The sequence below is a fragment of the Leuresthes tenuis genome, unplaced genomic scaffold (assembly GCF_036924035.1).
Source record: "Leuresthes tenuis unplaced genomic scaffold, fLeuTen1.0.hap1 SCAF_21, whole genome shotgun sequence".
Lineage (NCBI taxonomy): Eukaryota > Metazoa > Chordata > Actinopteri > Atheriniformes > Atherinopsidae > Leuresthes > Leuresthes tenuis.
The window spans coordinates 4,227,399-4,253,453 of NW_027325375.1; the positions used below are offsets into that span (position 1 = coordinate 4,227,399).

The window sequence follows — 26,055 nt, forward strand, 5'->3', positions numbered from 1 at the left end:
TTAAAAGATTTATTGAACCCCCCTTTTTTTTTTTTATGCCTATTAGGTGATTGAGAAGAATACGAGTGGTTGGTGGTATATTCAGATTGATGACAAAGAGGGCTGGGCACCTGCCACATATATTGACAAGTACAAGAAGACCAGTAACGCCCTGCGACCCAATTTCCTTGCTCCACTGCCCAATGAGATGGAGAGGCTGAGGCTGGAGGATGGTGGTTCTTCAAGTGCTTCAGGCACAGATGACACCTGGTCCAAGCCTTTACCAGATGAGCCGACCACAGCTTCTGAGTCCTGTGCCCGGCCTAAGCTGAGAGACTGGAAGTCCAATGCCAGCAAAGGGACTTCTGCCTTCTCTGGGCCTTTGCCGCCAGCTCCAGCAGCCCCTCCAGTGGAGGAGAAACCAGCTCTGCCTCCTCGAAGGGAGTCCATTAATAAGAGCTTTGAATTGGAGGTAGCAGAGAAACCAAGACCAGATCACCCCAAGCCTTTGCCCCCGAAACCCCCCGCACCTGGGGTCATCATGCCCCTTGTTACACCCAAAACTGCCCCATTCAAACCAGACAAACCAGCAGAGGCCAAGAAAGATGATAAGAGCAAAGCTCTTCATCTTCGAAATGAAATGGGTCTCGAATGTGGCCACAAGATCTCTGCCAAAGAGGTAAAGAAGTTTAATCTGAAGCCTGTACCCAAACAGCCGCCAAAACAAAAGCCAGAGGTGCAAGAAGAGAAACCGGAAGCAGTTGGACCTGCAGTGCTTATGAAACCCAAGCCGGTGCTCAGACCTAAACCTGTTCCAGCTGCCAAGCCAGATCCCCCAGCAGAGAACAAAGTGGACATCACCAACCTGAGAAGCAAGTTGAGGCCATCAAAACCTGCAGACATTGGCTCTGCGTCAGGTGAGGTGAACCATCAAAATGGCACCTCAGGAGCAGGAAATAGTTCCCATCAGAGTTCGCCCCCTAGCTCTTCCCCAGTCCACGTCCCTTTTCTTAACAATGGTAAGTGCACTGATGAGCCGAAACTCCCATCAAAACACACAAATGGTCTTAACCTGGACAGCTCACCCCCCTCTGCAAAACCAGCCGTGCCCCCCCACAAGGAACCCCCTCAGAGACCTCCCACCATGGCTCCAAGGAGACCTCCTCCTCCAAAGAAAACTGACCCATCGAGCCCAACCGAACACAAGTCTCCTCCTCTAAGAGAACTCCAGGAAATCCCAAAGCCAGGACCACCACCACTCAGCAGACCCCCTCCCCCGAAACCCAAAGGGTTTGCTCAGCCGCCTCCAACCAAAGAGAAAGAAGAGCTTAAGGTGCATAAAATCCCAATTCCACCCAAACCTCAGTTGAAGAGTGAGAAGCCAGGACCACCCAAAGACAAACTTCCACCTTTACTAAAGGAAGCAAGTAAGGATGAGCTCTATCTAGCTGTGGCAGACTTTGAGGGGGATGAGCAAACATCCGGCTTCAAGGTGGGTACAGTGTTCGAGGTTCTGGAGAAAAACAGCAGTGGTTGGTGGTTCTGTAAAAATGTAGGAGAAGATGTCGAGAGCTGGATCCCCTCGAACTACCTGAGCAAGAAACCTTAGGTAGTAAATATGTTTTAGAGTATAACCGTATGGAAAAATAAGTAGAGAACAAAACATCGCTTGCTACTTCAGTTTTTTATTATTATTTATAGGTACCTCTTTTTTCTTTTATACATATATATATATATATATTCATAAGAATATTCTACCCACCTGAAACAGCAATAACACATCGCCTTGTTGGGGTTTTGTGATGTTTACTTATTTGTCTTTTTTCTCGCTTTTTTATGACTTCTTACTTGCTTTTGTGTCCGTTTTGCCATTACTCAGGCTAGACACGTGAAGAGCAGTAAACATATATCACCCATGCCTTTTATATGGTGCCTCAATAGTATATGCAAAAATGCTTCAGTGCTTATTAAACAGTATGCAGCCATAGACTTAGTCCACGTTGGAATTATTTGTCTGGAGATCAAGGATCCTCATCACAGGAGCAGATGTTCAAATCTCGCCAGTCGCTCTGGTGGAGGCTGCACATGAGCTCATGGGTGAAGTTAATCAACTTCACCTTGGCTTTAAAGTGCTATTAGCAATTACTTTTCAATATATCTTTGACCAAGTAGACATGCAGCGTGTTTTAGCAGAGACCTGCGTATTAGTTTACGGCCATCACAATGCTTTTCTTTATGGACCACATAATCATTGTTGCAGTGATTTGTAACAGATGTGCACTTTCACTCAGTTCAGGTGAGGTAAGTTAAGTTTTGCACACCCTGAAGGAGGGAGGGAGAATACCACAGAGCATTTTGACAGGCCTTTTAATGTGCCATGTTGTCATTTTTATCCACAGCACAACACAATATCCGTCTCATTTCTTAATATGGAAGGACGAGGCTGAAATATCCAAACTTAGAGGGTGCGAGGAGGCTTTGTGTCAAAAGTATTTGTGTTATCTCACATCTGGAATTGAGTTTTGCTAAATGTGAATTGCAGTGCAAATCTGCATGTCAGACCATAAGAATAGAGGATTTACATTGGTTTGTGCAATGACTTGCAGTATTCTAAATGAAGTGTGGTGCTCAAAGCGATGACCATTGTACAAAAATAATGTTTTACATTAATGCTTGACTGGTCTCAAGCGTGCTCAGTATAGCAAATTATTTTTTATTGTACAGTAGTAAGAGTCCTATCTTAACTGTTGCCTTTGTTGGTCCATCCAGTAGTCCCCCCCTTCTTTTCCCCCCCTTTGTACACTTTGAGCAGTTAAAAGTTATAAGGGATTTGTTTTTGTCAAGTGAAATTAAGGGAACATTTAAGAACATTCTGTCAAACATGCAGCCACTAATTTCACACCCACTTGTCCCGAATTGACTCGTCCGATCTAAGAAGACAAGTGTGCAGACAAGGCTTCAAGCTGTAACACCGATTCTGTTCTGCTTCTAGTTGCTATAACGTTCCACCTACACGCCACATTTTACACAAATGCCGATATGTTACCAGCTGGAAAAGAAGCTAATTTTTAACGGAACCTTGAAGACATGTTCAGGGGCAGGAGGGTACAGAACACTGCAACGCAAATGTATGTGTTGGATGGTTTCATTTCAGTAATGTAATTGATTTTTTTTTTTACTTTGTATTGTCATTACATCAACTCTGCTTTTGCTTTAAGTCAATAAAAAAAAAAATCTGATTTTTTTTTTCCCCTTCTCAAGAGTCATACTGTTTCTAAATCATTCTCCCAGCTCCTTCACCAACAGCACTCTTCAGGGCTCCCATTCCGTTTGTAAAAAAACAACGTGGCTTTCACAGGTACCAGAGAGACGGTGATCGCTCCAGATGTAACAGAACTGGTGATATCATCAAGCTTTTCACCTTTTTCAATTCCTTTGTCCAAAACTGAACTCCTCGATGTCCCTCGCAGCATGACATTCTAGTGCTTCTACTGGGAGAAATTTTGAAAAATTGTCACCATAATTGAGTAATTAGAAAATCTGCATTTTTTTTTTTCTTTTTTTAATCAGTGGTTCCTTCTGATACAGTTTCATTCATACTCACAGTCCCTCCACACAAATAATGTTATGTAAACTGAGGCAGAGGAAGAAGATGAAGCCGTTAAACACAACAGAAAATAAACTTTCACAATTAATTTAAATCTTAGAGAAAGTGTGAGAAAGAGCAATTAAGCTGTACCTGATTCAGTGTAAATCTGCAGGCCAAACTCCGCAACAAAACACTTTTTCTTTTTCCCTCACTCAACAAGGCGATAGGTTTCAACTGAAGGCTGAATGCATCATACAGCAGACTGAATGGTTGCACTCCCTACTTTCCAAAAATCAGACCATCAAAATCAAGTATGCCACTCAATTCTTGTTTATTAAATTATAAATGACTTAAACTAAGATTTTTTTTAAAAGGTTATTATATAGTTATTTGGAGTTTAACTCTTCATATTATTCCCCCTCTCAGTGCAAAGGAAGGCAAACTTTTAAGAAAAATAAACTTTAAGCTTAGCGGAGACATACGTGTAATATTGCACATTGGTTAGCAGGCTGTTCTTTCACCGCACTTGGTATAAGATTTGTACACTTAACAGGTTTAAGTTCCCTACACAACATAGAAAAAAAAACAAAAAAAACTGTACTTTACTTTGGCTTTGCCAGTTCCCATCCAGTGTGGCTGATTTTTACAGTAAAAATACAAAAAACGAACTAACAGCAACGCTAAGAAAAACGGTCTTCCCTTGTGATAAAAATCCAATTCCTGAATAATTGATAACAATTTTGCTTAATTCCCCATCAATAAAAAAACAAAGATTTAAAGCCCGTACTTCATGCCATGGATGTCTCAGAAAGAAATATCAACGCTTTAATTAAAAAGCACAGTATTAAACCTGGGTTTTGCTTTTCTTTAAGCAGTAAATACACTCTGGCATCCATGTGACATGCATCAGAGTTTATCAGATCATCAGAGCAAAGTTAAACCAAGGCAACCAATTCAGAAGACGTCACTGATAATTTAAAGTTAACAAAAAAAGGTTACTGGCTCGCCAGTACTCATAGCATTCCTACTTGTCATACAAAAGAAATTCCAGGGCCGGGCACTTTGGATAACACTGTTCCACTGATAAAGTGTGTTTTCTTAATAGTTACCCAGTAAAAGCAGATCATTTGGTATCTTCAGCTCCATTAAAGAAGCAGCTGCAGCGTCACACTACTCACATTTCACTGGTGGGCAATAAGAAAGACTTGAACATTTGAAAAAAAAGAAACATAGGCACTGTATGGGAGCAGATACTGAGTGTGCGAATCATGTGAAGCACACCAAATACAAACAAACATTTTGTTCCAAAGAATAATCATCAAACGTGAGTTAAAACACGAGTTAAAACATAAATATTCACTAAAATAAAAATGAAACCAAATGGAGGGATAGGTATGCTGCTACTACTGGTAAGGCAAATGGAACATTGTGCGACATCACAGCATCTGCGTTCATGTGGTAGAAGAGTCTTGGTAAGGCACAAACTTGGAGAGTTTATGAGGAGAGCTGGGGTTTGGGCAGTCAGAGATCTCACTCATCCTGAAGAACGCCTCCTGGTCTCTTTTTTTCATTTCCAGCTCATCTTCGAGAGCCTAGGAGGGTGCGGAGTAAAATGTGCATTAGATTACTGCACCGGCGTAGAGACTGTGTTGCAAAGCCTGCATAATCTTATATAGCCCGACTGTGTTTGAATGTTGTGCAGGTAAAACCGCTACAAGGCGTTTTATGGAAAACCTTTCATGCATGCAGCATAAATATGAACCGAAGGTTTCATGTTGTGCAAGAAGTTAATATCCTTCATGAAATTTAGAGAGTTGTGAAACACTTGTGAATTATGTGAATTATACTTAGATCTTAGGATAAGAGAACAAGATAATTATACACATGCTGCAAGCGTGTTGCAGGAAACTACAGATTTACTGCATCACCACCAGAGCGTTGCACATCTGGAAGAATTCTGGATGGATGGAAACACAGATCTTTAATACTAAACTAGGAAAGTTGGCACCGTTATAAAGTTTTGAACTCATTTTAGAGTTAATATGTTGCCAGAGTGTCCAGTACATCTCTTTAACCCCAGCAAAGAACACACAAAATGTAAACAGAACAGTACATTTGTGTCTCAGTAAATATACGAGGCAAAACATATGGTATTTGTGTGTGCCAGGGGCCACAAAGTAGATTTGTGTAGCAAAATGTTGCTGGAAGTACCTTCTTTCTGGGCATCAATTGATCCCTCCAGTCCTTCATCATCTGGTTGTGTTGCTCATCCAGATACTTAAGCCTCTGAGTCTCATTCTCAACCAGAAGGTGGCACTTTTCATTCTGACGAACAAAACAAGCTTGTGTTAGCATCTGCAGGCTACTTATACTGATCATTTTCTACTGCGGTGTGTGACACCTATTATGCGACAAAAACAAGTGCCTCAGAAGTAACGTGCAAAACGAAGACGTGTTGCTCCTCATTCACCTGTAGCTGCTGCAGCTCTCTGATGTTGCTTTCACACTGACCGATCATCTCCCTCATCTGGTTCTCGTGTTTCTGCTGCTGATGCTGCCTCTCTGCCTTCTGCCTCTTCTCCTCCTGCTGAGAAAACTGAAGAGCCCCACAGGGAGTGAGTTACTGAATAATCAACCGAACACCAAGTCAGACACGGAGTGTGAAACCCTGGGGCCCTACCTGTTTGATCTTCTCGCGGTCCTCCGAGGCGCTGCCTGTTGAGTTGATGCGGAGGCTCTTCTTGAACATGGCCATGCGAGTCTTGGCCTCGCTGCGCTGAATCTTGGGCAACCGGCTCTTCTCCTGCTGCTGCCGAGCTTTCAGAATCTCAATCATTCTCTGGTTGTAGCACTGCATCTGTTCCTGCTCCTGGAGAGACACCGAAAAAGAAGGGAAAACTTAGACGCACTTGGGAAGATTAGCGAGAGACACGTTCTCTTGTGATTTACATGCAACGACAAGTTAAATCTGTGTTTGGTGATTGGTGCAAAGAGGTACTGACCTTCTCGTGTTTCTTGAGGAGTTGATGCCTCTGGAGGAAGTACTGGTCTTTCAACTGCTGCTTCAACAACTGGTGTCTCTCATACAGATTCGTCTCCTCCATTTTCCATATAACAGACTCACGGTCTAATCACAGTTATCAGAACAGAATATGTAAAGCACTGCCCAAATGTAACTTCCCACAAAAGTGGCGTGGGGCTAGTATCAAGAGGACTCGAGGATGAAGTCACGTGGACAGGTCACTGTACCTCTGAGAAGTTGGTGCTTCTTGTTGAGGCATTCTCTCTCAGTCTCTGCGATCTGTCTCTTGTTGTTGGCGACTATCATCTTCAGCGTTGTGTCCAGTTGGTTCCTTTGATCCGCTAAGAATTTCTCCTCCTAATTCCAGCAAAGAACAAGTCAAGGAAGGGATGCAGAACAGAATGCATTTGGCTCCTTTGGGCTGAGTTTAGCCTGCTCAAATGACCACTGACCAATCAACATACCTCTTTTATCTTCTTTTCTTGGAAAGAAGTCATACTCTGTCTCAGGGATTCTTTCCGTTGACTTCGGGGCAGCTTATCAACGGAATGTTTTACCTAAAAAAAAGCCACATTTCAGGTCAGAGCTCAAGCAAGCCGTGAGAAGTTGTCATTCCTTGCTTTATATTCAGTCTTGTTGCAACAAGCATTACTTCAGGCAGATTGTTCTAAAAGTACCTCTTTTTTCCTCTGTTTTAACTGATCCTGGAACCTGCGGTGCTCTCGTTCCTGCTCAGTTTTGATGCGTTTGGTCTCTTCCTTCAGTTTAACATTGTGGTCTACCTCCATTTTCTCAATAGTTTGCTTTTGATTCTTCTCCAGATACTCCAGCTCAGTGTCATATTGCTTCTTCTTGGCCTGAGACACACCAACAAGAACGTTAGAATTTTAAATGGAAATTAAAAAAAAAAAAAAGCCCTTAATGTTCTGGTTTATGTCACCTATGTGTCCTTATTTATATCACCTGATTAAGTCTAAAACAACTGATGGTGAAGGTCAGGTTGTAAATAGTTATCTGCATGCTCGCTGAACTGCTGTTAATGTTGCAGGTTGTAGCTATCGAAGCGTCAACTCACATTCATATCCTGGTCAATGCGTCTTTGCATTAGCTCCCTCTGCTGCTCCAGTTTGGCGTTCAGAGCAGCCTGAGCACGCTGCTCTTCCTTCTGCAGCAAACGCAGCTCACGCAGCTCCTGCCGTCTGAACACACACGCAGCACCTTTACACATCTATGTCAACCTCTTAGAAAAAAGACTTCCAATTAATACTCATTATGAGCTTAGAAATCATTTGACATCATCCGTTTTCTATGCAGTGGCAGGCCAAGCCTCAGCATGGGAGAAGGGAGGGAAAGTAAACATCTTGGAGCAGGAAAGGTTTTCTCTGCAATGGTTTTGAGAAGCGAACAACCAGAGCAGCATCTTTTCTGACCAGAATGACTTTCAGGTTGGTTGTTCTGTGTGCTACGCCTGCAAAGTCATATTCTCACCAGGAGATGGCAGCAGTAGAACATTTTTTTTTTTTTTTTTAAGCCCGACAGCAGAAAGTGCTCATTTAAAACAGCATCGAGCAACTCCTGTCACAATACCACAGCAATAAAGCAGCATGGACCCTCTACCTCGAATAGTCATCTTCACACCACACTATAAACAACCAAAACATTTGGCTTTTCTCTAATTTTGCAGACCAAATTGGTGTTTTTCCCCATAACAGTTTGGGTCTTTGTGTACTCTAATCTTAAGAACCTAAACCCCTGGGGAACAGGGTCCTTTAAATAGTTGGCATTGTAAAAAACAACATCCAAAAGGCCACTTTCCACAGTGCTGTCTGAAGTCTTAGCTCAGGAATTAATAGACAAAACTGTTTATGGTCCTCAATTCCTAAGAAAAAGGCTTCAAAGATTCAAATTTCCAAGAAACACAAAGAGCACACAAGTCAAACTGTTTATCCAGATGGTGAGTACCGAGTACATGGATGTTAGAAGCTGCAGGAGTCAACCACATACCTCAGGAATCTCATCTCCTCATCTTTCTTCTCATCATCTCGGATGATCTTGGAGGTTGTCACACTCACCTCCACACCGTCGATGACAAACTTCCTTGTTCGCTTTAGAGTCTTGCTGGAAAAGGCCTGACAGGCAGACAGAGATCATTTAAGTTTAGGGAAAAAAACAGCAACCATATCACATTTGTTTAAACTTTAAGTGTTGATGGATACATGCGTGCACGTGTGTGTGTGTGTGTGTGCAGAGCTTTACATAAAAAAATAAAATAAAAAAACTGACAAATTCAGGGAACATTTTGTGTCTTTGTCAAAATCTGGTACGTATGTTACCCCCAACGCAACTTATCCACTGACACTTCGGTCGTTCAGCTGTTATGTTCTGCTAGCAGCTAATGTAGAACTGAGCCGCTAGACTACAGCAGAGCTCAGGGTTACGGAGCCCATATATGACAGAGGAATGATGACGTGGTTCTGACTATCTCAGCATTTTTACATACCATAGTTTTTCCAAACTGGGCCAGCTCAGTATAAACTGTCTGAGTTGAGAAACCATGATTGAAAGACAAATTGTGCTGTATTTTCGTAGTTTGTTGAACAAAACATTTCCAGACGTTCCATGAAGACCGCATTAGATTTTCAGTCAGCTTGTGAAAAAAAGGGCTCGCCGTCACTTCTTCAAACCTCTTCTTTAAAGTCTTTGTGAGTTCGTGTTTTTCAAATGGTCTTTTTTAAATTCTAATTAAAAAAAGACAGCTATGTGTGTTCTTCTCCAACATGCAGCAGGATGCTCCATCTGTCAGCACCATGCAGGAAGTAAATAATGAAAAACGTGTCCTCATTCACTAACCATGACACATCTTGACTTAACCTTGTTTTTTCCTGATGTCAAATATTAAATATTGGGCCAGAACCTAACAGGGATTTAAAGAATGGTCCTGTATTAGAGGATTTTGAGAGGATCCGAGCACAAATCTGTCATTTGCAATAAACGATGAGTCTGATTAATGAGTCAGAGTGTGGCTTTTCTTCATAGAAATAGTCGTCATGGAAAACTTAGCTTGTTTTGTCAAGTGCTTACGTGGCAGTGTCGCCAATCCAAGTAAGCCTCTGAAGAGTATATTTACCAAAATGATATGGCAGGGTTTATTCAGCAAACACTGGCTGACTGTCGTCACTTCCTGGGTCTATAAATGCTTTACATACAGTGTGAGGAGTGAAAAAACAATGAGCTGAAGAATAAGTGAGGCTCTTCATCGTGCAGAGGTTGGTGAGTCCACTCCCAGCTGAGTAAACAGCAGTGAAGTGAAGCTCCTGTCACAAATGATGCTACCTTTGCGCAGTTCTGTGCTGTTGATTGCCTTTCTGTCCCAACTGTTACATTTACAATGACAGTAAATGTGCTCGTGTGTTATTGAGTACACGCTGGCATTATGAAGGATGTGTTAGCTGTTTTCTCTTTCAGCCGTTTAAAGTCATCCGTGACTTTGTTGACTTCCCATCACTCTTCATTTACAAAATTGCACAAATGTTGTAGCTGGATTCACGTGCACATGCTCACACTGATGCTCTCGATCGTTACCTCTTTCGAGTGAACCCTTACTCGTTCTACCCCAGAAACAAAGAAAGCGGGGCAGATTGCCTGCAGTGTAATCCCTTCTGGAAAAACTTGACTTGCCGCAAACGGACATGACTCCATGAAAAGTCAATAGGATTTCAATCAGGGTCTGTCAGATGGACTCCAGAGGCAACAGAGTGACAATGAGCTGCATAGAAACATCCATTCACAATAGTGAATGCTGGACTGTGCCCAGACAAAGGGCACCATTGGTCCCTTTTGAATTAAACGTGTTGCATATTTGGCTTCACTTCCAACTTCTCGCTTCCCTCGCTCATTAGAATAGTCAGGGACACATCACTGAACTGAGATAAACCCTCTTCTGTAATATCAAGAGAATCAGCTTTTGTTTTTTTGGAGCCAAAACATCATCAAGTATCTGACATGGAATTGGTTTTTTTAAACATATTCTAAAATGTTTAAGACTTTAGATCTCTCTGTATTCTCCCCAAAAGGGCAATATGTGGTGTAAGCCCTAATGGGAAACAGGCAGTCCTCTGTCTCAGGCAGCTAACACCCACACCCCAAAACACAACATAATGCAGTTTCAGTTCCCTGATGGGTGCTGAGAAAAAGTTTTTCCAAGGAGGGGTTTTCCTACAGAGGCACGGAGCTGCCTCTGTACCTTTTTAACCCTTAAATAATGGTTTGATTTCACCATGCACGAGACATGAAACCATTCAGTGAATGAGGGCTCCGTTTCATTCACCTTCTCTGCTTCTACAAACCAATACAACAATATTTTGGTTCTTCCACTTGGCATTTAAACAACAAGTTTTATACGTCAAGGCAAGTTTCGCTTCATTGGGGACTCACCCTTGCAGACATGGAGATGCTCTCCTTGTTGATCGACATATCCATGTTCTCTGACATCATGCTGCCTGAATAAGAGTACCGTTTGTTGAAAATCCCTCCATTGATATAAGACGAGATAGTCTCAGTGTTTCCTCCAATCGATGTCCGCTCTGCAGTGCCCTTGCTTATGCTGCCATTCGGCCCAGAACGGGACACAGGGGTAGGAGCAGAGGAGGGTGTGGAAGTGGGTGCAGGGCAGGAGCTTGAAGTGGGGGATTCTCCGTGTGGAAGTGTAGCACTTTCCTGCTCCGTCACCAGGACCTTGGGCACATTTGGGTCTACGACAATGTCAATGTGTTCAGCAGGTGCCTCACTTTGTGGAAGAGATGGCGGCTGTTCAGTCTCTGGTGTCTCCAAAGCAACCTTAAAAATGAGTAAAAGTGTTATTGCTAAAATCCTTGAACAAACCACAGATAACATTTTAGGAACTGCAGATACAGTAAGGTTTCACTGGCTGAGCACCTTGTCCTCCTCCAGTGTGGGGGTACTCTTTCCATCCTCAATTCCCGAGTCTGAACTGGAAGTCTTGGTGGAGGCCTCGCTCTCAGATTTATTCGACTCGTGAATGACCTCATCGGTCAGCTTGTCTCCGTCCTCCTCAGGATCCTTTGGAGGGAGATTGTGACGTGGAAGGGGAACGGGGACCACCATGACTGAGTCCGGCTGGTCCTCTGTAAGTGAATCTGATGGCACCTCTCTCCCCGGTAAAGGTACCGGTGAGGTTGGGGAGGCCGTGGTGGGGCTCGGCGTGTGCTGAGACTGGTCCTCCTCCAAACTGGTCTGACTAGTCTGGCATAGCTCCTTGCCTGGAGACTGAGGGAACAGAGAGGTGTTGTTATGCACTGGTGCAACAAAACATTTGATGTGTTCAGGCTTTAAGTCGCAGGGTGGATTCCCAAATGTTAATGTTTTCAACCTTTGATTTTATTCCAATTGCTAATGGAGGGAGCAGTTCAAGCCTCCTGCGTTCAAGGAAGTAACTTTACCCTCTGTTAGAATAGAATGCAGTCAGTCCAGCTTTATACTCCTGGATAGCTACTTTAATCTGTGGCTAGGTTAGCAAATCTAGAGAGACTGCCCTGACAGTTCCAGAGTTTTACAGTTACTTGTGATTTTCTAACTGCACCTTCAGGATACTTACAGGGATATACAGTATAAGCAAAAGTGTTCCCTGCAGTAAAGTTAAGAGTCAGATGGGGGAAAAAAACATCCCCTGTTTTAATAAAGGTTTCCACAGATCCTCTGTAGATACTTGGAAACCACCCGTTTTTTTATTTAAGGGTCAGATTACAGCATCAGAACAATGAGCAACCTTAAATTATTTACTCCATCAGCGGTTGCGGGAAAACAATTGTTTTCTATACAGGAGCGAGGCTGACAGCAGCACCTATATTTAACCGTGTGTGGGTGTGGGTGAATGCCAGTATTCCGGTTTCTGTTCCTTTGTTTGTACTGACTGCACTCTCGCACTGTTACTTTCTAATCCTGTGCCCTCTGTGGATTTGTGAATGGCTTCTGCAGAACGGATAATCAATCCATCGTCAGGAAGCCTCTGTTTACCAAAAAACATGCTACTCGATGTGGGTCAATAAGCAATCATGGGATACACACACAAAGGGAGGAGGTTCAGGCAGAATTTGTGTGCTTTTCGGGAAATGGGTACATGTGCAGGTGAGTGCATGTCTATGTGATTACATGCATGGGTTTGAGCTCAATTACAGTGTTCTTACTTATCCATTTAAACCTTAAGACCACACAGCAAGAGGAAAAAAAGCTCAGTCACATTTGTACAAAAAGCGATACTTGTTCGTTAACAAACTGCCCCATTATACTGGGAATTTAAATCATGATTACCATTATAACCCATTAATTTTTTTAACTAAAGAAGAAAGTGACAAAAAAAGATGCAGGTTTGGTACCCCAGTGAGTTCCATGGTGTCGTCGTCCTCTCCTTCCTCTCTATTGTCCTCTATTTCCTCCATGACTTCAGCCTTGGCCTCGGCCACCAGCTCTATCAGCGGGCGGTTGGACGTCACTGATCTCACAAAATTGTGCTGTGGGCAGAGTTAGGACTGATGAGCATCTTAAATGAAACACAAGTTGAAATGATTTTTTAAAAAAATGAAGCCTCAATATGCAAAATAAAGTAGTTCCAGTCAAACACACTCGCACAGCAATATGGTGCGCGGAGGTGAGATAAAGCTACAAGAAACTTTCACTGCCGAGGAAACACCAGGCAGTTCCTGAACAACAAGCTGCTCCACAATGCAACTCTCCCTCTGACGTTGTGTTCAGACTGACATAAAACACCTTTTATATATATATATCTGAAAAACACTGCAAACAGGGCAAAAATAAGTTGAGCACAAGGAAAACAAAAGGCTAAATTAAAAGATAAGTGCAGCTGAGATAAAAGGCTGATCATTCATTATTCAGATGCTTTGCTCTACAGTGTAATTTAATTAGAGCAGCTGACAAAGGGAGAAAGCTAGAAGTGATATTAGACCATGAAATGTGTAGGGTGTGTGTACATGTGACCTCGACTCTGCCCGTGTGTAAAGGTGGCCTCAAGTCTTACATAACAGTTATGTTGGAGAGAATAAGATTTCAATGTTTGAATATGAAAATCCATCCTAAGGTGAACCGTCACAGATGTCTCATATTGGCTCACACCAGCCCATTTAAAGCATCAGATAAAGTTCCACTTATGACACAAACAAAACTAACGTTCAACTGTAAAACCGTTTCTAGGTTTTAGGATTTGAAATCTTTTCAAAAGGTGCCACTGCTTTAAACTGAATTACCAAATAAAAAAAGAGAGCCACTTTTATATTATGCTGCAGGGTTGTTTTATGATTTTATAACTTCCAGAGCTGCACAGATGGATATATAAAGACAAACTCACCCACCCAAAGTGGCTGAAATACCAACGACCACACACTGAGCGATCTGCCAAAAGGTCGTTCATAACGTGTGGCGGTGAAAATGAGGTGAACACTGCATCCCCAGGACCTGCTGCTACACTTCCAGTGAAAATCTAACATGAAAGCTTGTATGCCTTCTCCCAGAGAGCTGGACTTGAAGCTAGAAATTAAGTGTTGAGAGGGATCGGACATTGAAGGGCACAAGTAAATAAATAGCCCAACTCCTGTGTGCAGGCTCTTCTTCCCTTCATACGGTTCTACTACGAAACACAATCAAATGAGACATTCTCAGAGGAGAAAGCTTGATGCAGCTCAAAAAGAAAAGAACTGAGTTTCTTCTTTAACTCTGCGTCCTTACACATCAGCGTCATTCTTAAAGACTGCGGTAACTGGATGCTGACACGAGAGCCATAACAGACTTAGTACTCAAACAGCAAGCCAACAATTAATCTCATGATAGGCAACTGGATTAGATGGTAGATTTATTGTTTTGCCTATAACTCAAATTAAAACCAAGCAATACCAGATATTCATACATGCTGTGTGCTTCTTTCCAGTTGTCCGGTACATCCTTCTTACTGCTGCGTTCTACACAACCAGAAACCGAGTCGGTCCAAAAAACAAAAGAAATGCCAACATAAAAACTTTGCAACTTCTGCTTTTCTTTAAACAACATCTTAGAAAGGCAGACTAACCCCACCAAAAAAGAATGAGACGACACCAGATAATTACAGTGTACAAACGCGAGAACATTAATTAGCACAGCAATAATTTCAATTTGCTGCCTCCTCCCTGACTTTTTTTTTTTTTCATGCTCGCCTCACAACTCGCCTCAGGCTGCCAACAGAGCACAGAGTTGCACATCAGATCTTCAAATGTGACACGATCATTCGTGATAATGGGACTGCGTGCTGAGTTGTCCTGTGTCTAAATGTTCAGCATTCAGAACTGTCCAGTTGTCATAAATGTGCTGATTATAGCATGTAAATATTGATCAAACCTGGCATGCGATGCAAGAAGTTGCACATTCCAGCCACCAGGACACTGCAGAGCGGGAGCTTTATAACAACATTGAACAGCTCTTAAAAAGGTGTTTTATTGCAGTCATTTGAATGTTTGGACTCTATGTGAATTTGTTGCATGACATCAACTACAGTAGTTGCATCTGCACTTGATGGTAAGATATCATGTGGAGGCTGACAATAAGCAATTTCTCCAAAGATTATGGCAGAAAATTACAATTCTGAATCAAAACTATCTCGTCTCTTTTTACCTTCAGGTACCAGAAATATTTACAGAAGTGAACGTTGGTGAATTCAACAAACTGTTTGCTGCAACTGAGTAAATCAGACCTCCCATGCTCGGTCGAATCACGGTTCCCTGAGGCAAATCAAAGGAGAAAAAGCCAGACTGTAGTAGTGCTGCCTTCTCAAATCCAGCAGTGTTTTCTTTTTAACGATTGCCACGGATCAAGGTGTGGATCAGTGCAGCTTAAGTCCTCTCCTTTAGGTTTCATGTTGCTTTAGGCCCTAAGAGGCGGAAGATTTGACATGCACGGCTGGGTGTGAAAAGGTGAAACGTGAACAATATGGCCCTGTGAGTTTAAGAGCAGGCATCTGCGTGCGGGCCGAGTTACCTGTGAAGCGAGGAGGGCAGAGTGTGCGCTACCCACTTCTGTCTTTGGCAGGATAAAGTGAGCTTTTTGAACCCAGAGTGGTCAGTCCTCATGTCTTTGAAGGGTGAGTCAGAAATTAAGGTTTGTTTTTAAGGTTGAAGGTTATAATTAGGTAAAGTCTGGGGTGAGGATTAGGGTTGGGCAAGTTGTGATTTTGGTCCACGCAAATAACACTGGCTTGACTTTTATGTACCAAAAGTTCTTGAGATTTCTGGATCTCGTGAGGTGATCTCAAAAACAGCAAATTTACATTTGTCATTGCTCCGTATAGTCAACAGACCTCACAGGGGCTACTTTGTGCCGTGACGTGATTGTTTTGATACTTACAACATGAGCTACGTTAAAAACACCATAACACTCCGGACTAGGAGAAACTATGTGGGAGGGAAGCTGTACAGTATAATGAGCACCAGTCATTCAGATGGTGTGCCGCCCGCCGCAGTGACTGATAGTGTGTCATGTTGTTTTCTAAACATCTATTGCAGGCAAACATGTGGAACCGACGGATGGCAAAAAGCAAAGACTGGAGTTAAAACAAAGCAAACTAAAAATGACTCCGCTTTTAAAGTTTGATGACAGACTTCATGAAGCTTTGAGTTAAACTTTCATTTTCTCTTTAATTTAATAACACACCTCATTTAGTTCAGGCTACACTCCAGACATTCATCCATGACTGCACTTCATCTGATTTTCATAGCTAAGCACTCCATTGTAAACCTCTGTATACCACAGACTGCACATTGTGACTTGTTACACACACACACACACACACACACACACACACACACACACACACACTTCAACATCCACTGCAAAGCTAAATGTTAGGCTTTCATCACACAAGTATCTGCAGGCGTAAGGAGCAGCAGGCATGATAAACATCTAAAACCTCCAGCACGGCACCAAAAAACGGACCGCACCCGTCCCGTCGCCCCCCCCGTACGTTGGAGAGCACAGCCTGAATTCCCAACGGGCCTGGGTTTAGGATTTTCATTTCTCTGCCTCCCTCTCAATTGGCCAGAGGTGGTGAGCTCAGGGTGGTCCCAGCACACTATTGGCTGAGAGCAGGAATGTAAATAGCTGGCATTCCCTCAGCTGTGGGATACAGACAGGAAACTGTGGCTCTGAATTTTAATAGATGCTACTCTTATTCTTTCTGTCATCTGTCTTGAAATTCTGGAAATGAAGAATCGAATGTTTCCCAGATATTCAAGTTTCTTTTCTGGAAACATTGGCCTATTTTGGCAATATCAGGGTGCACTTACATGGCAACCCGTAAGATGCACTGTCATATCAGCGTCACAAGTATTATGAAAGTAATCTGTCCACACCAACTGCTCTCAAACAGGCAGCAGTGTTCCAAAGCTGTAACCCCTCGTTTCCGGACCAGAGTCATAAAATCAAACACTAATCTGCTCTGCCTTGTCCTCTTTTTGTCTTTATCTTACATGGACATGAAAATGTGTGAAAGTACAGCATTATATGATATTCTATAGCTTGTAATTGCACCCATTTGTCTGGACCTACCTCCAAGAGCTGCGCTGCAGTTGGACGAGTCTCTGGGTTTTTGTCCAACGCTTTCCTCAAGAAATCTTTAAAATCCTTCGACCTTTGACAAACAGGAGAAAACAGCTTTGGAAATAAGAAAAGAGGAGCGAGGAACATGGCACAGGCTAGGAAGAACAGTGAAGAAAAACTTACTGTACAGAAATAATATGAACCAACAGATCAGCAGCACACAGCTGTTTCATAAAAACAGGGCTTTCAGTAAGCGTGATGATTCAGCAGCCTATCCTGGTCTCTCCTTTTGGAACCCAATAACTTTGCTTTTGCAGCAATATATTCTGCTGCAATGGAACATTGAGACTGAAGGTGGAAGATAGGAGGACAAACCGATACACGGCTTGTCTAAAGTACTTATAAAACACTAAAGTGCACAAATGTTGTGAAAGAATGTAATGAAATGACTGGGGGAAATCCAGACAGGAAGATATAAGACAACGTTATCTCCGCCTGTCATGGTCTATGCTGCAACCAATAAATCATAGACTGTGCAAAGCAGCTTTACTTTCAGGGCTTTTCATTTAGGAGTAATTAAACACACTCGTGGAATACATGTCCCCCATTTCTTCTCCAAGCTTGCATAAATGACACAACACAGTCTGGACTAACATGCGACATATGGTTTCCGCACCATTTTTGCGGTTCATCGAGGGAGGGAGGATCAGACTTGGCGATCTTCAGCAGAACCCTCATGGGGTTGAGCTCGTGGTGTGGGGGCTCGATTTGTGCGAGCTCGATCAGAGTGATTCCTAGAGACCAGATGTCGGCCTTGTAGTCATACGGAGCATCCTTCATTGTCTCACACATCACCACCTCTGGGGCCATCCTGCAGCAAAATAAAGGTTAAATATTTATATGGGTGCTGCGTAGTGTGGAACACAAAACACCTGTGCCTTTTAGCATAAAAAACAACCACATTCCATGTGTGACCACACTAACGATCGATGTTTACAATGTCTAGGATCTAAAAATATTTCTACAATCTTTGTCATAAAGAGGAAAGACACAGAGGTTGAAATCTGGAGGCAGGTCGCCTTCTGTTGTTGACTCCGTTAATCCGTGCAGTAAAAGAAAACGTTGCGTATATTCTTTCCAGAACAGTATTGTGCAACATTGGAGCACAGTGGAGTTTAATTTAGATGGGAGTGTCCTCAAATCAGCCACGACTGATGGATGAGCTCTGGTCAATGGTTAACAGCTTTAAACCATACTTTATTGGGGATAAGACAACAAAGACAATAGAACAAGGTTCACAGAGGAACCTTTCTGGTTTGTCCAAGTTTAGAGAAGAGAACTGCACCGTGGTGGGAACAACAGAGGATTAAAGCACTGAACCGAGGTTACGGTTTAGTCTGAACACGACTTCATGCTTTTTACAGATATTCTGAAAGAAGCAGTGAGAAACAAGTCTTTTTAGAAGAGTAATAAGCCTAAATGTCTGTAGTTTGGGATGTTGCTGTATGCATCACACCCAACTATATTTCCTTTCCAAACCCCTCAGAGTGTTCAGGGAAATGCAAAGCTTTAGGCACCACCGTTCTATTTTTTCTGTTTCTGTGACTGACGAAGAAAACTAAAGAAGACTTTATTTTCAAAAGGTTCAAAGTTAACAATCACACAATTCATCATTTAAACAATAACATTTACTTTACTTCCATATTTTACAGTTTTCTAAAGACTATAAAAGAAAGGAGGCCAAAACAATAAATGTGGATTTCTCGAGTTCCCTTTTCATCTCCAGCTGTTTTTGCAGCAGTTGGCCTCTTCATGACAATCAGTTAAATCCATTCTTCTCTCTAGCAGTGAAATGTTTCCTGTGCCACTAACTGCAGCACAAGCCCAAACCATGTTCGCTCCTCCACCGTGCTTAACAGTTGAGGTGTATTTTTCATTGATCTCTGCATCCTTTTGCACTTTTAAGATCACTTCAAAGTCTTTGAAGTCAAACAATGATTTGATTTGCCTTCAAGTTTGCCCTTTGAGTTTCCTTGATCTTCCAGACTCAACATGACCTCCATCAGTCCTGTTAACTTTCAATTATTAACCATATTGCACACTGAGGAAATGGTGCCATGAAAACACTTCTTATAGCCATCTGTGAACATCGTCATTTGAATTTTAAGGGTGCTCAGCAGCCGTTTATAGGAGTCTCTTGATGCCAAATACTTTCCATTAAAGCTTTGAAATGTGTGTCTTCCGGGCTTTCCTTAAGACGATTGTGAACTATCCAAAAGCCTCGACAAGCTCATAAAGATCTAAGAATTTGTGAAAAGAAAAAAAAAAAAAAAAAGCTGAACTCTATTGGGAGTGCCTGTACTTTTACACACCAAGGAGCTCCCTACAAATCTAAAACTGTACACAACAAAAACAAAAAGATTATCTCACCAAAAATTATGAAAGCAATCTAAGTTTGTGTCTTTCGGAGGCAGGTTTTTCCCAAACTTTTGCATGTCGCTGAACTGGTTCGATATATTTGTAGACGATGTTCTGATTCAGTGAGCAGGATTGTTAGATGGCCCCTTTCAAGTCTAGCATCAAGGATTGTCAAGTGATTACCGAACTGCACGAAGCAAAGCACAAATCTCATCAAGAAATTTTAACCTTGCTTTTTTCTTACCAGTATGGAGTTCCGATGAAAGAATCTCTTCTTTGTAAGGTTTTGGTATTTTTTGCAGACACGCCAAAATCAGCTGCAAGAAAGCAAATTATTAGCAAATTAGACAACACAGATATTCTCTTGTGGTATTTAACATTGAGTTGGAAAGTTCTCATCGTTTTTTCCCCCTTTTTGAATTACCGTAGACCAGCAGCTTCTAAAGCTTTCACGGCATTGTGATGGGCGGAGACACAAAGCCAGATCCAGAGGATTTATAGCAGTCCTGTTTACCAAACAAGTCCCCTCCAACTCCCTTACAAAACCCTCAGATTACAGGGGTGTCGGGTTTTTTTCTCTCTGTAAGTTACAACATGATGTGCGGCACAGCCACAGCAGAGAGGTGTTTGGCCAAGATCCAAAGATTTTACACACAAAACAACATTCTTACTCCTTCAATTACTGCCATGTTCTATTACGGGGGACATAAATGGCTTTCAGTTTTTACAGAGCACAGTTCAAATATCGCCGACCCTCCAAACGGATCATTCCAACTGCTGCAGTTGAGACTGTAGCGGAGCAAAACTGTACCTCCTAAAGAGGAAGTGACCAGTTCAGTGCTGTAAGCCAGAAAATCCTTAAAAGAGTCTTCAAAAGAACTATTGTAGGTATATGCAAATATTACAAGGCATACTCATACAGCAGCACATTAAAGGGAACTAAATGAGCGCTCAACAGCATGTTTTAACTAGAATCCTAACAGACAAGATGCGTACCAAGATACCTGGGCGATTCATCGCCAATAAAGACCTTTTTAAAGATGTCCCAAAAACCTGAAGAAGGCTGCCGCATCAGCTTCAATCTTGTGTCTCATTGGCAAATTTGTTGCATTTGGCTGGCCTCAAAGACAGTTGATTGCTGCCTTGTTTGAATTAACATGTAGTTAGAGAAGCTTGGAAATGCTTAATGAGTCCATGCCATGACATAATGAGCTTAAAAGAGGCAACTCCCAGTGATTATATCTAACTTTGGCCTGTTGGGGAAGAATACAAGACAGTGGGAAAGAATCCATGACTGGAAAGTACAAGTCCAGATCAGTGAGTCCAGTGTATCTGACAAAAATCATTCATTTGATATTAAAGCACAAAAAAGGGAAATGGTTGGAAAACAAATTAAAGAAAAGTGCAGCTGATTCCAACAACACCTGTGTGAAGCTCTTAGATTAGCAAATGAAAAACAAAAGCATCACGTGCACCAAAGACAGCTAGATATTCTCGTTCTGAAGTTTTACATCCGATGAGCCAACTTTCTGAACTGACATTTCCTTCTTTTCTGGAAAGCCACACTTTAATCCAAAACACACGGGCTTTTGGGCTGGGTCCACAACTTCAGCTGTGCAATGTGAAGAATGTGGAGGAAAAAAGCCAACGAAAAGAAAATATGCAACATTCTCAGAATGCAGTTTTCCCACACAATGCTCGCTTATGATCCTCCGACAGCGCTGCAGGAGGGACGCGGGGCCTCTAACCGTGTGTGTGAATAACACGCATGTATGCCAAAGAAAGGAGATGACCTTCAAAGTGCAATGAAGGTTTATCTGAGAACCTGCATCATTTTGGCAGTAAAAGGGTTTTCTCTTCAAAAGATGAAATATGTTTAAACAAATCACGGCGCAAATTTTGCAATTTAGAGATTTTTTTTTGTTATTGTTGATTCTCCATCATAAAGTAAAGCACTTCCCACTGGCTTCGCATGCAAGATGGCACAGAACATCCGATCACCTGAACCCTTACCCAGTTTGATGTCCCCATTCAGCATGAGGAGGATGTTACCAGCCTTCAGGTCTCTGTGGATGATCTTAATGCTCTGAAGGTAGTCCAAAGCCTCCAACATCTGGCGACAAACCACCTTAATCTGTGGCTCTGTAAGGCCGCGATCCAACTCTGATGAAGGCAAGGGAGGCGAGATGGAGAGGTTCAGTATAGAGTAAAGACGAGAAGTTTAAACAAAAGCAGAATGAAAGAGTTGACGCTCAGAAGCTGTTGAGCGCACACACTGCACAACGCATTTCTAGTTTACATGCGCTCGTGGCAAACAAAGCCTTGAAGACTGAAGTAGTGTGTGAATTTTAAAGGGAGCATTACAAAATAAACCTGGGATATCAGATCAGATAGTGTTACTGGATAAGTAATCCCAGATTAGGATGACCGTCTTACATCCAAGCTAGTCCCGGCCCACAGACTTTACTCTACTTTGTCTGTGTTTGGTTAGCTGCAGAGCGGTACAGGCAGTAATGAGGATGTGGATTATCCTGTGAAAACAGACCAGGGGGGTTTCCCACACCCGAGGACTCCACTGTGTCTGCCTGTGTCCAGGTACTCAAAGCCAAATTGGGAAAAAATGTAGAAGATGGTCAGAGCACATAAAGAGCCCTGTAACATAAATGATGCTCCGATCCAGAGCTCTGCAACTTGGAACAGGTTTTATCACATCTGTGCAGTTCTTCAATGTCATTCATGAATGGACAAGACCGACGTCGATGAGGAAGGTGGTGTTAAAGATACAGAGCACAGAAGAGGAAGGTGGTGTTAAAGATACAGAGCACAGATGAGGAAGGTGGTGTTAAAGATACAGAGCACTGATGAGGAAGGTGGTGTTAAAGATACAGAGCACTGATGAGGAAGGTGGTGTTAAAGATACAGAGCACAGATGAGGAAGGTGGTGTTAAAGATACAGAGCACAGAAGAGGAAGGTGGTGTTAAAGATAAAGAGTACTGATGAGGAAGGTGGTGTTAAAGATACAGAGCACAGAAGAGGAAGGTGGTGTTAAAGATACAGAGCACAGAAGAGGAAGGTGGTGTTAAAGATACAGAGCACAGATGAGGAAGGTGGTGTTAAAGATACAGAGCACAGAAGAGGAAGGTGGTGTTAAAGATACAGAGCACTGATGAGGAAGGTGGTGTTAAAGATACAGAGCACAGATGAGGAAGGTGGTGTTAAAGATACAGAGCACAGAAGAGGAAGGTGGTGTTAAAGATACAGAGCACAGAAGAGGAAGGTGGTGTGTTAAAGATACAGAGCACAGATGAGGAAGGTGGTGTTAAAGATACAGAGCACAGAAGAGGAAGGTGGTGTTAAAGATACAGAGCACTGATGAGGAAGGTGGTGTTAAAGATACAGAGCACTGATGAGGAAGGTGGTGTTAAAGATACAGAGCACAGATGAGGAAGGTGGTGTTAAAGATACAGAGCACAGAAGAGGAAGGTGGTGTTAAAGATAAAGAGTACTGATGAGGAAGGTGGTGTTAAAGATACAGAGCACAGAAGAGGAAGGTGGTGTTAAAGATACAGAGCACAGATGAGGAAGGTGGTGTTGTTAAAGATACAGAGCACAGATGAGGAAGGTGGTGTGTTAAAGATACAGAGCACAGATGAGGAAGGTGGTGTTAAAGATACAGAGCACAGAAGAGGAAGGTGGTGTTAAAGATACAGAGCACAGATGAGGAAGGTGGTGTGTTAAAGATACAGAGCACAGATGAGGAAGGTGGTGTTAAAGATACAGAGCACAGATGAGGAAGGTGGTGTGTTAAAGATACAGAGCACAGATGAGGAAGGTGGTGTGTTAAAGATACAGAGCACAGAAGAACACAATGGGTCTACCTAGCATATTGGCATCCATAGCACCTCCAGGGCAGAACTCAATCATGATCTGTGAGAGAGAAGAGAGGAGGCGAGGTTAAACTTGACCCAGATGTATAAGCACACAACTCTCATGGCAAAAACAAGAAAAAAAATGCGTGGAGAATTCAGGTTTTAGCAGTAGCACGCTATACTCAATTTTCAATTTTAAGTAAAAAGTAGAAAAAAAACAAATGAAGTATTAGAATTCATCCCTGTCCATGAATGAAAAAAAGTTATGTCATCACTCGTTCGGCATCTCTGAGCACAACACTATGATACACACACTTTGTAAAGTGATGTAAAGTTGAAGCTTGTGATTAACTGCCAGGCTTTAATACACACACACTCCCTGGAACACAAAGCTCAGTGCCAGTGAGCTAAAAAGGACAAAAAAAACCTCCCTAAATGGCGTCTTGTTTGCCAGCAGCAACTCCCAGTAATCACCATACATATCTTCTACCTAGTCAAGATAGTATGATTCCCTAGTGGGAATGGAGATATCGTCTGACCTGGACAAGGTGAACAGCAGCTTATACACTTTGACTCCAAATGGTCAGAAATCAACCCCAGGTGGTGTGCAGCATACCTGCTGTGTGATCTCACTCATGTACAAAAGCCAGAGTCTCCGACTGTTATGACAACCCAGTCAAAGCATCAGTCTGGCACTGGGCAGGGAGCGGCGTTTTAGTCAAGCCAGTTACAAAAACAAAAGGTGTGTTTGTGTGCAGACACATTCGCACCCACAAAGGGAACATGTGAATGCGAGAAATGACAACTGCCTCCACGCACGCGGCCGCATGGAGACACACGCATACAGAAACAAGACGAGGAATGCCAATCTTGGTATGCAGCTACCGAGTGGAACAATGTTCTTTTGTGAGGTTTAGACTGACAATCCCCAAAAGTTTGGGTTTTGTCATGCGTAATCAAGGACATTTTCAACTCTGTCTGTTTAAAAGACCGTTTCGTATCTCAGCTCTCTAAGCAGCACATAGCAGAAACGCAGTCTGGTCTCAAATGCTGCGAATGTTTACACTTCCACGCTGTATCAAAGGTCGCCCCGTTTCTGCCCAGTGTTCACGTCAAGAAAGCACAAAAATATCTTCGTATTCAAGTGACTGAACAGGCTATCAGATGGCAACAAGTGGATCATAAAGACAGCAGCTTTATCATAGTAGCTTAAAAAAGAGACAGCACATTTTTGGTTTCTTAGCCTGATTTTCTTTACACTGCTGCAGGCAACAAATTATGACAACCAACCAGCATGATGACCTGCTGGATAAGGTCTGCGATCTCCACTCGTCTGCCCACCTGATGCAGTTGGCAGGAGGTGAGGACATCATAAGGAGAGTGTGAATTCTCTGCATCATTCACTGACCACCTAACCTTCAACGTGAGAATGAAGTTGGAATCATAGGCTAAACCATAGACCTCCTAACTATGCACAAACTGTGACACAAGCCAAAAGCTTGTAAAAATATCCACAAAGAGCTTTGTGGTTTGAAAGCACACACCCCGTGCAAGTGTTTCATTAGGAGCACAAAGGGAGGGTGAGTTTCAGCACAAACCACTTCCCTATTCCTTTTCACCACCTAATGCGCAAGATGTCTTTTTGTTTTTCTTCTGCTTAAAGTAACCCTGAAAAATCAAAGGAACTATGCACTGTAGCAGCCGACCAAAACAGCCGTACGCTACATAACTGTGTCAGGGGCAACTGTGGTTTGTGTTCTCATCAGATTCTATGCAGCAAGTTTGATTTTTTTATTCCCCCAGCCGCCTGAAGGAAGCTTGAGTGACACGTCGAGCTGCCGTGAAGAATGTGCTCCAACTGGTCAAGCTGCATGCAAAGCATACCCGCTGTGGGTGGAAGGAGCACGCAGACCGAGGCCTCGGACACACAGGAAGCCCTACAAGTTGACCAGAACAAACTGATGCATCACCTGCCAGCATTTCAGCTGTAATATGAAGTAATAGAACTTACAAACCAATTAGAGGTCTGAGCAATGAATTAGTACTTTTAAACTCAAGATATTTGTTCTACTTGGGAGAGTTACACACCTGAGCCAAACTGATATGAGCCAATATTTTACATGAGCCATTTATACGCTTTTAGCGTGAATCATTTCTTTTGAGACCAAACCGAACAAAAAATACCTAAAGGAAGACTTGAAATAAAAGGACCAGGCCTCGCTGACTCTGCAGAGTTCCTTTAATTCACCGCTTAGGAGTCTCACAGTGATTTCTCGCCTCATTATGTCCAAGGCCAAAGGAAAGCAAAAGGTTGTTCAGCAACAAAGACCTGCCTCCAAACGGCAGTGAAGAAGAAAAGAAATACGAGCCTACAGTACATGTCTTTATACTGCGGGTGTAACAAGGTCGTTAAAAATCTCCCAGCCAGAGACGCGGTCATTATGTAAACATTGCTGTTCACATTTGGGGACAGACATTACGGACACAGCTCTGAAAATAATCATTATAATGATGATAGCATCAATACTGCTTTTGCATGTGTAAAAACATAAAATCACAGTAAGACCAACATTGTCTCTTACTTATT

At 42.5% G+C, this 26,055-nt stretch overlaps 2 protein-coding genes across 5 annotated transcripts in view; one reads left to right on the forward strand and one right to left on the reverse strand.

Annotated features, from left to right (window-relative positions):
- Positions 1 to 2,590, forward strand: part of sh3pxd2b (SH3 and PX domains 2B) — a 38,064-nt gene extending 35,474 nt beyond the window's left edge. For all 4 annotated transcript variants that reach the window (XM_072375067.1, XM_072375068.1, XM_072375069.1 and 1 more), the window contains one exon: positions 47 to 2,590. In XM_072375067.1, coding sequence (XP_072231168.1) covers positions 47 to 1,588 — 1,542 coding nt within the window. In that variant the 3' untranslated portion in view covers positions 1,589 to 2,590. The remainder of the gene's footprint in view (positions 1 to 46) is intronic.
- Positions 2,591 to 2,827: 237 nt separating this feature from the next.
- The window catches only part of stk10 (serine/threonine kinase 10), a 36,826-nt gene continuing 13,598 nt past the window's right edge, over positions 2,828 to 26,055 (reverse strand). The window contains exons 3-20 of the mRNA XM_072375066.1: positions 23,478 to 23,526; positions 21,612 to 21,761; positions 19,843 to 19,915; positions 17,857 to 18,051; positions 17,190 to 17,271; positions 12,983 to 13,117; positions 11,526 to 11,876; positions 11,025 to 11,426; positions 8,595 to 8,719; positions 7,666 to 7,789; positions 7,268 to 7,447; positions 7,055 to 7,147; positions 6,818 to 6,947; positions 6,571 to 6,695; positions 6,249 to 6,437; positions 6,039 to 6,164; positions 5,780 to 5,893; positions 2,828 to 5,160 (exon numbers count right to left, since the gene is read on the reverse strand). Coding sequence (XP_072231167.1) covers positions 5,020 to 5,160; positions 5,780 to 5,893; positions 6,039 to 6,164; positions 6,249 to 6,437; positions 6,571 to 6,695; positions 6,818 to 6,947; positions 7,055 to 7,147; positions 7,268 to 7,447; positions 7,666 to 7,789; positions 8,595 to 8,719; positions 11,025 to 11,426; positions 11,526 to 11,876; positions 12,983 to 13,117; positions 17,190 to 17,271; positions 17,857 to 18,051; positions 19,843 to 19,915; positions 21,612 to 21,761; positions 23,478 to 23,526 — 2,784 coding nt within the window. The 3' untranslated portion in view covers positions 2,828 to 5,019. The remainder of the gene's footprint in view (positions 5,161 to 5,779; positions 5,894 to 6,038; positions 6,165 to 6,248; positions 6,438 to 6,570; positions 6,696 to 6,817; positions 6,948 to 7,054; positions 7,148 to 7,267; positions 7,448 to 7,665; positions 7,790 to 8,594; positions 8,720 to 11,024; positions 11,427 to 11,525; positions 11,877 to 12,982; positions 13,118 to 17,189; positions 17,272 to 17,856; positions 18,052 to 19,842; positions 19,916 to 21,611; positions 21,762 to 23,477; positions 23,527 to 26,055) is intronic.